Consider the following 13,744-nt stretch of genomic DNA (forward strand, 5'->3'; position numbering starts at 1 on the left):
ATATTATTATCTAAGAGCTCCCCGATTACCATTGTAAGAAAATGATAGGAACAGCTGAAGCGGCGACGACCAAAGGTGACATTAGCAAGCAACTTCCTGACGTATACATAGAGGTTCAAGTAATACTGCAATCATAATGCTATTCGTCCGGTATGTTATATTCAGTTAACATAGGCTACATCACTCGTACTTTTGGCATCTCCATATAGGTATGTTATAATAACTAATCTCAGATATGCTACATATATGGGATAAAGATGTATCAGTATAGTACTAAAAGGATTGACAACTTATGCGGCTTCCTGCTGTATCGTTCGATTTTCATAACAATTTTTTTCTGTTAGTACTCGTAAAATCATCATGAGCGAGTACCAAGTACTTCAAATGGAGAACAAGTTCTTTAGCATCCGAATAACTTATATCAAGTACGAGTATGGAGTACTTGCAAAATATTACTCGGGTTATTCGATTATCGAGTTGGATTTTCGAGTAGTCATTTGTTTACTGCCGAACATCAGCTATCAAGCAAAATGTTCATTTCTGGAATAAATATTAACAGTTAAATAGAGATACAGTGTGGACTGATAACATCACTGATTAATTTTGTGAGATAGTTATGCCGGCCTTGTAATGTAAAAGGCACAAAATAGGAACATCACATGGTCATAACCCATCTTCCTTCCTCATCCTCTCCAATCCCACTCCTGAAGGCTCCGAATGCTTAGTCATTGGATACTAGACATGTTGACCAACGAGTTCAAAGATAGGTTTATCTGAGCAGGGGCAGTTGGTCAAATTTTCACTTCTCTAACTAGCATAATTTGAATTGATTACTAGCATATTACAACTGTATTACAATAGTCAGCCTTTTATAAATGTCACGTGATTATCAGCTGATGTTTTCAAAAGGCCTTCTGAAGAATACGTGATAATTTTGAGGTTAGGGCCTTTCATGTTTAGGATAAATTAATCTAAAAATCTAAAAATGTTAAATTAATCCGCTATTGAACGGAATTATGGTATTTGAGAATGATTATCAAGGCGAAAATTATGCATCATTATAATTATTATCTTTCTCTGTAATAAATCTTCTGAAGCAATAATTTCCTGGCAACGTAATCTAACACACATCACACTTATCTGACAAAATGGCGGTCACGGAGCTCATGCAAGAACTCTTCTTCAATCCGATCAATGTTGCCTTACTATCTGTTTGCGTCTTTCTTCTTTACAAAATATTTGCTGGAGGAAGGAAACAGCCAGAACCCCAACGGCCACCCGAACTTCCCCGAATGAAAAGAAGGGATTTCACGCTGCAAGATCTTAAAAAGTACAACGGGGTTGACGACGAACGTATTCTCATTGCTGTCAATGGACAGGTGTTTGATGTGACAAGAGGGAAAAAATTCTATGGACCTGGTAAGCTTTAGCGTTAAACCAGGGAGCTCCAAGCTAGCACTAACAGCTGCCGAAGGACCGTCCTTCAAGTGATTTATACATTTAAGTTTTTTGGCCCTGCGTAATTTTTTAATTTTTGTATCAGCAAAATATGGAAATTCCGCTGTGGTAGCGCAGGTGCCAACGTATGATGTAGCCAAAGACAGATCAGGTTAAGCCACAGTGTTGTGGATAATGTCAGGAAATCTGGACGGTAAGAAACTGTTCAGCCATAAGTATAGCTTCCACCTTAAGATAACCTGCTCTCCTAACTTGTTCATAAGCAACATCTTTCTGTACCATCATAATTCATATTTGTGGCAGACACACTGTTTTGAAAAGTGCATGCAGGCTAGGTACAAAGTTAACAAACCTCTGTATTCAACGTTGGACGGGAGACCTTGGACCGAGATCAGAATTTGGACAACAAAATTGACATAAATTGGGCACTTTTAAGCAAAGTCCAACACTAACTTATCACAATTACTATACTGTAAGGGGATGTTTCTTAGAATGACATCTCTGAGATATTTAAGTAATCATGAGGTCTTTATACTTTTTCATTTCTTGACACTGGACAACCTACAAGAATGTTGTTAAGCTATTAAAGAAAACTTAGTCTTCATATCTCATTATTCCTGATGGATGTAATGCAGAAAACATCCAAATTTTGTATTTATGAAAAGATGTTACCAGAAACAGTCGACCAGTTATACCATTTGAAGTAATGTACATAACTGCCATACCAGCATTACTAATCAGCCGGATGTATACATAGCTATGCTTATTATACAAGTGTTCTCACTGGCCAATTAGTAAAGCAGACATACATGGTGGTTGAATACATTGGTAAACTGGACTCTAAACATCGCCAGTGACGTACTATATTTAAATTGCAAAGTTACCTGTTATCTTCTCGCCAGTGGCGTCATCAGAATTTCCATTGAAGTGGAGGGGAGGGTGCTGGGGGAACCAATAAATTTGGTTTGAAATTTCTTATCCTCTCATAGTGACTTTTAAAGCACAAAAACACATGTCAGAAAACAGAATTTAATTTCTGTGGAAAATATTCCAAGCCGGGAAGCTGTGGTGCTTTCAGACACTTCTCTTGTAGCCATTTTAAAGTAAAACACTTGTACATTTCAGAGAGGATTATTTAATTGAAATGTACTTCAATACCCATCAGGGTCCAGCTGGGGATGAAGCCCCGGAAGGTCTATTGTTCGCCCAATGTTACCCAAGTCTGGGAAATATGGATGTAAGGGAGAGTATTTCAATATTTTTTACAGTAATCTACTGGGGTAAACATGATGATTGGGGTACAAATACCACCATACCATGCCCCTACCCCCTTGCACCACAACTTACATAAAGACATGTGCCATACTGGATTGCCTATGGCCTGCAATAGGAATACTCCAGCAAAAACTTACCTTAGAGGGGTCTAACTAAGGCTAGGCTAAGTTTGTCTTGCTAATTAAGCAACAATTTGATCCTTAATTCCATAGGTCAACCACAAACAAACCAGACTATAATAACACCGACTGAAATTAGGATCAAACTGTGGCAAGAGGATATCAAAACGACTGTACAGTTACATTTTTAGACAGTTTCAAGTGTGAACCACAGGCGCCCCTAAGGTACACTTTGCCATACAGGCAAGGAGACAATCTTCCACACCTTATATTTAGGCTAGGTTATGGCTGCAATAGAACTCTCTGAGACTGAACAGTGTATGCACGACTTAAATATGATACTGTAAGGTTCAATTCTTGCCAAACCAGCAGAGACCTCGAGAAGACCATGTCAGATTTATGTTTAATATTACTGTTATGAAGTGTAGCTAGATGTCTCAACGGTTGACCTATGATAAGATTGAACTAATTAATGTTTAGTTTAGATATTTAGATCTGGCAAAATTATAGTGAAGCATATTAAAAAAAACTGAATATTTTACTGATATTTTTGAAAGAGTGATCTGAAATCTTTTCTGGGTTTATTTTGTCTCTTTTCTCTTCTTCTTTACTTATTTGCTAGTGCAATTGTCCAACTGCAAATTATAAGCCCTGTTGATTCCATCTAGCTACTGTATAGGTCCATAGGAGTGCAGTGACCTAAGTCTAGTACTGCCACTGGTGCAGTAAGTGTTCTGACAGGAGTCCAAAGTCTTTCATTCTTAACTGTTTTAAGTTGGCCATCCTCATACTGTATCATGAGCTACATATTAAGTGCCTGTTATGAATGTCATCGCATTGTTGTAAGTTTAATAGTAGACTGTACAAGGCATGGCGTCATGGCATACCAACCTACTTGAACCTAGTAGACATTACTGTAGCAATATCACAGAGCTCTTACTGTACATCAAGGTGTACTGTATGCCTGGGCCTATTGTACAGTAGAATGAGTTGATTCAGAATTTCTGATCATGCGAAAAGAATGTTAGTTGTAAAAGCTTGCTGAACTGATGGAATCATGGAACTTGATAACGATAATAGAAATCTTTGTGTAAAATACAATGTGTGTGTTTGATCTTGAAACTGGTAATTGTTTGATTTATTTGAAGATTATATACGGATGGTTGATTAATGAGTATTACCCACAGAAATTTACAGATACAAGGCACTTCGCACCTGGTGACAACAATATGCTTTGCAGCGATTTGAAGGTCACTCGCACCATGTTGGTACACCCAAAACAATGACAAATGCATAGGGTGAGGTGTCTTATACAGTTGTTCTTTTTGAAGAATAAAAAAACATCCTAGCTTTTTCTCAAATGTTGTACAAACTTATGTTAGGGCTTATATTGGGTAAGGGACTAACGCACAGAGCCCAGCTGTCTATACATTGTTTACCATGCTAAGTTTGAGTTGGAGGGGCACCAACAATTTATGGAGGGGCACCAAAAATTTATGGAGGGGCACCAATAGTTTAAAGAGGGGCACAATACTCATGTGCTGTTACTTGTGAAGTGGTTGTTCACATGAAGATGGGACAAATTTAAGGGATATGGATGGGTGATCACTAGTCTGAAAGAGGAAGGGGCATACCACTTTGAATCATTGCTGCAAGGTACATCACAATGACTGTAATGAAACAACAAAGATGCTGTTATTGCTATGTACAAGCTATAAATAAGCTGATGATGCAGGTGCTAGGAAAATAAAAATAATTAGCCCTTCATAATCTCAAAAAAATGCCTACATTAACACAAACGTGTAACCTTCATCGTCATTTTAGGTAGTTACAACAAGGACTCTGTCGTGTTGCATCTAATTCTTATTAATTAGCAAATTCAAATCAGTTTGGCCTATACAGGCCTACTTGACAAACAACAAGAGCAGACTGTCATCCCGTTCCCAACAAAGTTTGTTGTCACCATTACTTCAGTTGAATTCTGCTTTCCTGTCCTAGCAATTGAATATAGCCTAGTCCTAGTTGCTAGTGTAGCTTTGATACTAAGTTACGAAGATAACTTCATAGTTATACTACCTAATACTAGTTAACTTGTGGCTAAGCTAGGGCAAGCCTTATGCTATACCCGGTCTGTGTCACTGCCAGTGAAATGCCAAAGGACAGACGCAGTCTTGCGGTGATCTAATACTGATCGAAGAAAACTTTGGTTTCATCCTACGAGTTGTAAATTTGTTCAGTTAGAAGCCGCAGTGCAATTTCTTAGCACCTTGAGACAAACGTTGTTGACTGTTCGGGATGCTCCCGTAGATAGGCCCTGTCAAGTGTTGTCACTTCCCAGCAGTACATATTTAGCGGCAACAAACCGTTTCGTGGAACCAAGTTCTTTATAATAGTAACATGATACAGATTCCGTTTCCTTTAAATTCCACTCGCCATACATACAGTATAACCAGAGAAATGGCTCACAATTCTGTATTTATTTAATTTTTCACCATTTCAAGACTTTCTTACAATCTGGAAAATTACATGGGCACTTCATCGCCTAAAGTTGAGACTCTGCGTAAACTGGCAGTGTAGGTTGATGCTTTTGGGTGAACTGTTGGTTTTCAAATTTGCTGCAAGCAGCAAGCTGGAAGTAGCAGATCTATGTAATGAAGGTCTGTGGTACTACCATTGCAATGAGCATGAACTAGTTTGTTCGAGGCTAAACCATTGACTAGTAAAATAAAATCAGGTTGTTTTACACCATGAGTCTCCTTAACTGAGAACTTTACCTTTAAAATGGTAACAGATTTACCTGAGAGGCCCGATTTCTATAACTCTAGTGAAAAATTATCACAAAATCACACACAGTTCTATAGATTTGTGAAAGACTAAGGACTGTGGTTTGGGAAAGATTACTTTGCACAAACTAGTACTGATTAATCATCAATTAATTTGTCTAGTAGGACTTAAACACACTAAAGTTAGTATGCAGGCTGTAAGTACTGTGTACAGTAGCTAGCTTCAGTGATATTTAGTCTCAGTCATGTCATAGAGCTGTGTAAATTTTGGAGTGCGCATTAGCTAGAGTTAAAGTGCCCTCCAGGCTAAGAGTACCATGTACCACGTAGTTTCTGACGTACACTATTGTATGGTGCTTACACTTACTGAGACTACAGAGAACTAATCAAATTTTAAGCAGCCACCTGAGACAAATTTTCTGATTAATGCTAGTACTACTGTACTGTACATGTACAGTATGCTACATCTCATATCATGCATCAAGTTATCAATCATATTGACACCGTGTGGCACCTTTAGAAGTTATAATCTAATTGAAACAGGATCCATATGCATATTCCAAGATTCATATTGCTCATTCTCTTGGTTAAGGCTGCATGGTTTAAGTTAAAACCGGGCTGTTATTAATTTTAAAACCAGTTTTAAGACCGGTTAACCGAGCAGCTCTACTCTTGGTAGAAGTGCTTTGCAGCATTTTCATACATGTTCAGTCAGATTATGAAAAAAGTGTCTCAACTGGATTGATTTTGTTTAAGGTAACTTAGTTTTCAGTAGTAATCATCTTGGAAAGGCCTTTCTGAAAAGAGGTGAAGGACTGAGATTTGTACAGTGTAGCACATCTGGTACATGATTGAGCTTTCAGCAGTATTCTGTACCTTATCAAATGGTCTATAGTTTTGTCATTAGTAAGTATAGTATATACTGTAGATACTCTCAGAACTCTGTCAAAACCAACACAGGTCACCACAGTGTTCTTTTTGTCAATTTCATTTGTCTTTGAGAAGTTGAAACTGAATGGGATGGCATGTAGGCGGAAAAAATTATGAATTGGCAATAGTTTGATGGATTGATGGAAGTGGAACTCTGATTAACCTGTACATTACTGATTTCACAATTATTGAAATATTTTCTGGTTATGAATTCAGCCATGTCTGCCTCTCTAGACCACCACTAACATACTGTACAACAAGCGATTGGACAGACCTACATGTACATCTATACAACTAAAATTGTGAATCAACAAATAAAGTAACTTGCTGATGGGGTATTGGATAGTTACTGTACAATTAAAGTAATGGGTATGTCCCGTATAGGACATGCGATAATATGTCAGAGTGCTTGAATGTAAATGTGAAGGACTGGGCAGCCTCGGCTCCAAGTACGAGTCCAGCTACTGCTGAGTCCAAGCCAAGACTTCCGAGTCCAGTGAACCAGACCGGAGCCAGCCGGACTGGATTCAGTGACTTGAATCTAGACGAGCCCTCCGACATTGCTCAATGGTGTCCATATATATTCAGAGTTAAATGAGAGAATTACACAAACAACTATCAGGCTGATGTCCTTCTCAATCCAAATGTCATAACTGTCTTTTTTGTTTTTAATCTTTTCATGTATTGATTGTATTCACTAATATCCAACTCGGACTTTAAATTGAGATCTTGACTTCCATTTTCCAGATGGGCCTTACGGTATATTTGGAGGTCACGATGCATCTCGAGCACTGGCTACGTTTTCTCTCGACAAAGACTCTCTTCCTGAGGAATTTGATGACCTTACTAACCTTAACCCTGAACAAATGGAAAGTGTCAGGGAATGGCAGATGCAGTTTAGAGGTTAGTACGTTTCACTATAAACAACCATAGTCTCTCAATAACCAGAGAATTTTAAACAATGTTGGACAAGCAGTGCCGAGCACAGTACCTCGATGAGAACATCCACAAAGTAATTTACATTTGTGGTTCTGTGTGTATTGTATCTCCACGGTTCAAATGCCTGAGTACCACGTACAGTATGTGATGGGTTTGTTACATTAATGTGCACACTGTAGTGTGAACATCACCACCTCTTGATAATCTCTTTTGATTGTCCAGATTTAAGTAAGGCCTATACTGTATACAGTACAGTAGCATTCACAGTGCTCAAGTAAAGCAGATAACGGTGGTACCCATGCTTGCCTCTGCCAACAAGCGGTCTTCACCAGTTTTAGCAAGAGGTAATATTCATGCAGCATTGGTACAAAGCATCACACTAATGACTTCAGGGAAATATGATTGTACAAAGTGTGGGAAGTGGAGTAGTCCTTTAAGTTTAGTTTATTGAACCTGCAGAAATAGCACTCTTACTACACAGTAAAAACAATTTGCATTAGGAGTGCCTTGGTAATATATGGAAGTGCTATAACAGCTGTGGCCTTCAGCCTTGGGAATATAAACTGTCATATTAAATATTGGTAATTGCTCTAACATAAGGAGCAGTTGTGAAGTACTGATGTTTATATGTTGTACATGTATGCTCTCCTCAGCCTCAGGTATGTTAGGTAATGTGTGTGTCTGTTGTGATGTTTAGATATCATTTGCATTCATTCTGTGCTACCAGTGCTATGGTAGAAAACTTGTTTCATGCTGTTTCAAGTTTCATGGTTTAAGCTATTCGATTTTAATGTCCATGCTGACAGACTGATATGCCAAGTTATACTCTTATAACAAGTTATAATGAATAAGATTTTCCAAATCACATTCCAAGGCTGACAGGCTGACAGCTGTAGCCAATGACGCACAGTTAGCGGAATACACACACATCGTTGATCTACCTAGCAACTTGGGGTTACATGCGATTATTAGAAATGGATGTCTCAAGGGGCTGTCCATCTTGGTGTGCAACGAATAACTCTGTCAGAGGCTTAGATCATAATAAAAAAAGAATTCATATCAGGTCAATCGAATAAAGGGTCAGCTGATTCTTAACCTAGTGTAGGCTAACTACTGTACACAATGAAATGCATACAGCCAGTTCCACGAAGTAAAGGCTAGTGACATAATAATATTTATAAGCAGTTATTTTTATGAAGCTTATGCGACCACAAATGTGGGTGAAACCCGCAAGGGCTTATGGATTACAACTTACACGTTGGGTGGCTTCCAGTTAAACATGTTAAATCAAAATTGGAATCTTTTTAATTTAGAAAGTCATTTCAGATATGAAAACCCTAGATTGCTCTTGGATGAAAAACCCACCTTACTATGACCCGGCCAGGAATCAAACCTCCTGATTGCTACGCCTCATTGCTTCAAATGCCACCGCCTTGATCCACTCGGCCACAGCATACTGTAAACTATTGCTAATACTGGTTATATGAGTTTATGCACGTCTACGTACACACACACACATACACACGCACATAGATACACACATACATACATGCATACATACGTGCATGCAGCCTTACATACGTACGTACGTACATACATACATACACACATACATATATGCACATACATACATACTTACATACACACATACAAACTATATATCTCATTCTTGACTCGTCATTTTCGTTCTTCCTCCCTTTATATTTTATTTACAAATTTATCTATCGTTTCATTTTACAGAAAAGTACGACTACATCGGGAAACTGCTGAAGCCAGGGGAAGCCCCCACTGACTATTCAGATGAAGAATCGAATGCTGAAGGAGATAAGAAAGACACCTAGTAATTTAGCTGGCAAGCTGGTTAATGATTCAGACAGTTAAATAGTACCGTAGTATAACATGCTACAGCTTAGCATGCTTCTTACTATATAAAGAGAATCGCATGATCAGATGATGATGATTATGACTTTGAAGGTACTACTGCTAATAAAGAGGGAGTAGTGATGCACAGTAAAACTGTGATTCAGTTCTAAATTAGACATTAAATCTTTCATTCTAAACAGGGAGGGTTTTTTTTCCTGGTTTTTATTTTTTCTTTCTTCTTTCATACTGAGCGCTTCTGGCATACAGCCGTACTAATCAGTAACACCAAACACTGCACCTTGTATCAGATATCATTATCATTCACAATGTAAAAACAATTATGGCACCAATGTTTGCAAGCAAAGCAAAATCTCCGTTCCATCTCAGACTTCTTTTGCAAAGGTTTACGAACTTTGAAAAGAGCGACGGGAAGTAGGTGGACACTGCATATTGTCTCCCTTAACTGCCTACTATTGTGGCATTGAACACAGTTTCTGTGGACTAGCGCCAGGGCAAACTACATGTGCTGTGTCGTTTAATCAGGGTCATTGTACAAACAGTAATCGGTAAAAAGCAAATGACTGGTGGTCTGTCTGTGGTAAACATGGAGAGAAGCAACCACAATGCTAGTATAGAATGTAAGATGACAACAGTAATGAAAAGAATGAATAAATTAATGATAAGCTACAGTTTACTGAGGTGCCTGTTAAAAATTGATGCACTTAGATCTCTCACTTAGAGAACTTACATGCATTTGCTAATTTTGCTACACTTTTTGTATGACGTAATTGTCGTTATATGACCACACAAGGTCCATACTTGGTTTCTGTATAAACTCCCTTGACAATAAATGCTAAGAAAAAATGTGATAAAGTGTTGTACTTATAGGTACATTCTTATGATAATTAACCTACCCTTTGTCATCAGAAGAACCATCATTACTTTGTAGTATTTATAACCTTCTTAAACTACATTAAGATCTAAAGTTTGTTCCCCTTCCCCTTCCCCCCTCCATCACCCCACAGATACCAACAGTGAATGTATTCTATCTTAACATACACTAGACCTTTTTGAAACCATGTGCAGTAAATTCCTTTTCTTCACTGATCACTTTTGGATTGCCAATGAGACAAGTTGGGAGTCACTCGTCCAGTTTCTAGAGATATGATGGAGGGGGGGGGGGACCAAATTTGCATATTTCCTCAAATTAGTGAGGAATGCGCATGAACCTCTATGTAGGTGGATAACCAATTTTACGAAAGAGGGGTGTGGCTTTGGATCATTGAATGCAACTCCCAGATAAGGTGGGCTTGGGGTGTTTCCCCTCCCCCAGAAAAATTCAAAGTTGAGAGTTCAAATGGTGCCTTCTGAAGCATAGATTAGGTCTAATGGCGAGGTTGTGATATTACTAATTTTTGAATTTAGAAAAAGTTCCTTGATTGAATATTCCCCTGCATGAACCTTTGCCCTAACTAATCATGGGGGGGGGGGGGGTCGGGGACATTTCCACTAAGTATTCCCACCCCCCCTTCCACCCCTACCTGGAAAGTTACAATTCTGTAGTGTGTACTCTGGAGATATAGATACCTTTAGCAATCTTTTCATTTTTTGTTTTGTTTTGTAATTAAGGATTTTGAGATGTTTACTCTTAATTTAATGAAAGTAAACTTTCAGTGTATTGTTATTGTATTAAATTACTATATTAGTAATACAAGTATGGTGCCCATTACCTAGATTTGGAATTAAGTTAAAAGAATACAGACAATTTGTAAGCCCTTGTTCAAAATAAAATCGACCTAACTGCTTTTTGTAGCTGGTTTAAACTGACCATGACCATATTTTGTTTATCACTTTTGCTTTCCCAGACCATCTTTATGTATTTTTTGTTTTTATAATTATTGGTTTCAAACTGTGAGACATTTCGGGAGAATTTTGATGAATTTTTCAGAATTTTTCAAAAATCAATTTTGAGTCATTGTATGATTGTAAGATCATAATTCCTCAATTTTGATATGATATACAAATCATCAAAAACAACTATTGACGAGTTAAGTTGTATCTATTACCCCCTTTTTCTTTAATTTTTGAAATTTCTCTTGTAATTATTGAACGTTCATCGTTCATCAAAGTGACTGGACCACCTACAGTAGTTCACTTTGCAGTCCATTTAAGTTTGTCCTCAGAGCAGCACAAAAAAAAGAAGTCTACCCCAAATCAATGTTTACACAGTATCTAAAACAAATTTCGAGGAAAAGGATGCTGGCATTTATTTCGGGTTTCTTAGCGAACATATAATGCGAAACGAATATGTATGACAGATGTAGAAAAATATATAAAAGAATGGATTAATATGTTTGGGTGGAGTGGGAACAGGGAAGGTGTTTTCGTTCAACTGTCAAGTATCAGTACAAGCATTTGCGTACAGTTGAGGTTGCAATTACAGAATTATTAATGGGTGTAACGCGTATGGGCGGCGGATCGTAGCCCCCTCGCCCCCCCCCCCCCCAAGCCCACTCTTGTGGCAGAAAACGAACTTTCATGATTGAAAAGTGACCGTTTTCGGTTAACTTAAGAAAAGTACCCTTTGCATCCAATGATTTTGATAACAATAAAATGGGGTTTGTGTTCTTTTGTTGAGAAATATTCAAAAAGGGGGAGACTTAACCTATAATTTATTCGTGAAAGTTGGTTACAATAGCTGACCAGAGGTTACAAGAAAACGACAGCTCGTGCACTTAATTTTAATTATGCACCCTTCATTTGTTAGGATTCATTAGTTTTGGTTCCTAGTTGGAAACAAAGGAATTTATACAGTCAGGTTGGCGTATGTGTGTGTGTGTGTGCATCTGTGACACTGATAACTCAACTACTTAGTGATGGATATAATTTTGTCATACTTGCAATGTGGATGTATTTTAGTGAGAAAGTGTGCCCTGTCGTTTTTGGCGCTGACTTTATGAATATTAATGAGCTTATGGGGTCAAACGTATAGAAATGACATTGCAATAACTCTGTGTGACCTTGAGTCGTATTGAAGCAAACTTGGAATACAGTTGTTGGTTAGTAGCTGGTACATGTGGGAATAAAAATTATGATATACGGTAGGGTGATGACATACAACACAAAGCAAGTCCACTAAGCAAGGAGCCACAGTGACCGTTGGGCTCAATTTTTTTCATTATTTGTGAGGTAAGTTTATAGTTTCCCCCACACACAGCCCACTATATCCCTCGATGGCTTCCGTGTGAACCATTTCCCCCGACTGACGATGGGAGTGGGGACACCGCCCTTTACGCACGCCATGTGTATTTATTGAAAAGTGCCCCGGCGTGCTAAAAGCGATACCTCTATTTTGTACATTTTATTTTCGTTGATTTTGTAAAGTTAATTTATCGCGTTCAGTATCTTTGTATTTCTAACTATGACCAAAATAGTTTGATATTTCCGTACTTCCTTGAAACCGTCGCTATTCTTCCTATACTTTTAGCTATATATACAGCGAAAAGTCTGCCGTTTAATGTGTGCATTCCTACCTGCAATTCTATCTACGTTGCGGTGTGTAATTCTATACGTATACCCTTGAATCTCAGTGCAGGTACCTCCATGGTTTTAGGTTTTCACAAATGTGAATTCGTCCTAAAACAAAATGTTCAATTGTGTAATGTACTATAGCATGTATCTGCATTTTAGCCAGCATATATGCTACTTCAACGATATCCTATTAACATAGCAATTAAACTACATGATTTTCGTATATAAATAGGTCAAGCAGTGGTTAATTGTAATAATACAGATTTAAACAAACTATATTCGGCCAGTCAATTTCTATGGTTGATTTATACTTTTATTTGGAACTTTAAAACACTTATACTCAAGTGCATGATATATTGTGTTATGTATATGTTATGTTATGTATATGTATATGTTATGTATATGTTTTAGTCAAGTTGATATATAGGTTTCGTAAATTGTCTAACTGTGTGTGGTGGGGGAGGGGGGAGGTCCTTTAAGACTGCCTCGTGAGGTCAGCGATGTTGACTACCCTACTTAGTATACTATAGGTCTCTGAAGTTAGTAAATAAGTTATGTTTTCTTAGGTCAAATTGAAGATCAGCTGTCAGTGATGATCACGTGAGCGTGATATTAAAATAAAAGTCGTCCACTTTTGTCACACTGTATAGTTATATATACTGTATCTTTGTGTTATACGTTTAGTGTTATTTTTGTTAAGTCTGTGAACACTCAAGAAATTTATTAAATCCAGTTTAATAAAAGTACATATTTATAAATAGGATATGAATACAGTTTAGAGTGATACAGATTAAAATAGCCGTGCAATATATGTACAAATAATAAATCAAAAGTTAATAAAAGAAT

General features: G+C 37.6%; 1 protein-coding gene across 1 annotated transcript; it reads left to right on the forward strand.

Annotated features, from left to right (window-relative positions):
• The first annotated feature begins 1,113 nt into the window (after nt 1-1,113).
• Nucleotides 1,114-11,200, forward strand: LOC139979626 (membrane-associated progesterone receptor component 1-like). The gene is made up of 3 exons (XM_071990611.1): nt 1,114-1,419; nt 7,313-7,468; nt 9,245-11,200. The coding sequence occupies exons 1-3, from the start codon at nt 1,149-1,151 to the stop codon at nt 9,343-9,345; spliced, it is 528 nt and encodes a 175-aa protein (XP_071846712.1). The 5' UTR covers nt 1,114-1,148; the 3' UTR covers nt 9,346-11,200.
• Nucleotides 11,201-13,744: the final 2,544 nt, after the last annotated feature.

This window comes from Apostichopus japonicus, chromosome 14 (genome assembly GCF_037975245.1).
Source record: "Apostichopus japonicus isolate 1M-3 chromosome 14, ASM3797524v1, whole genome shotgun sequence".
Lineage (NCBI taxonomy): Eukaryota > Metazoa > Echinodermata > Holothuroidea > Aspidochirotida > Stichopodidae > Apostichopus > Apostichopus japonicus.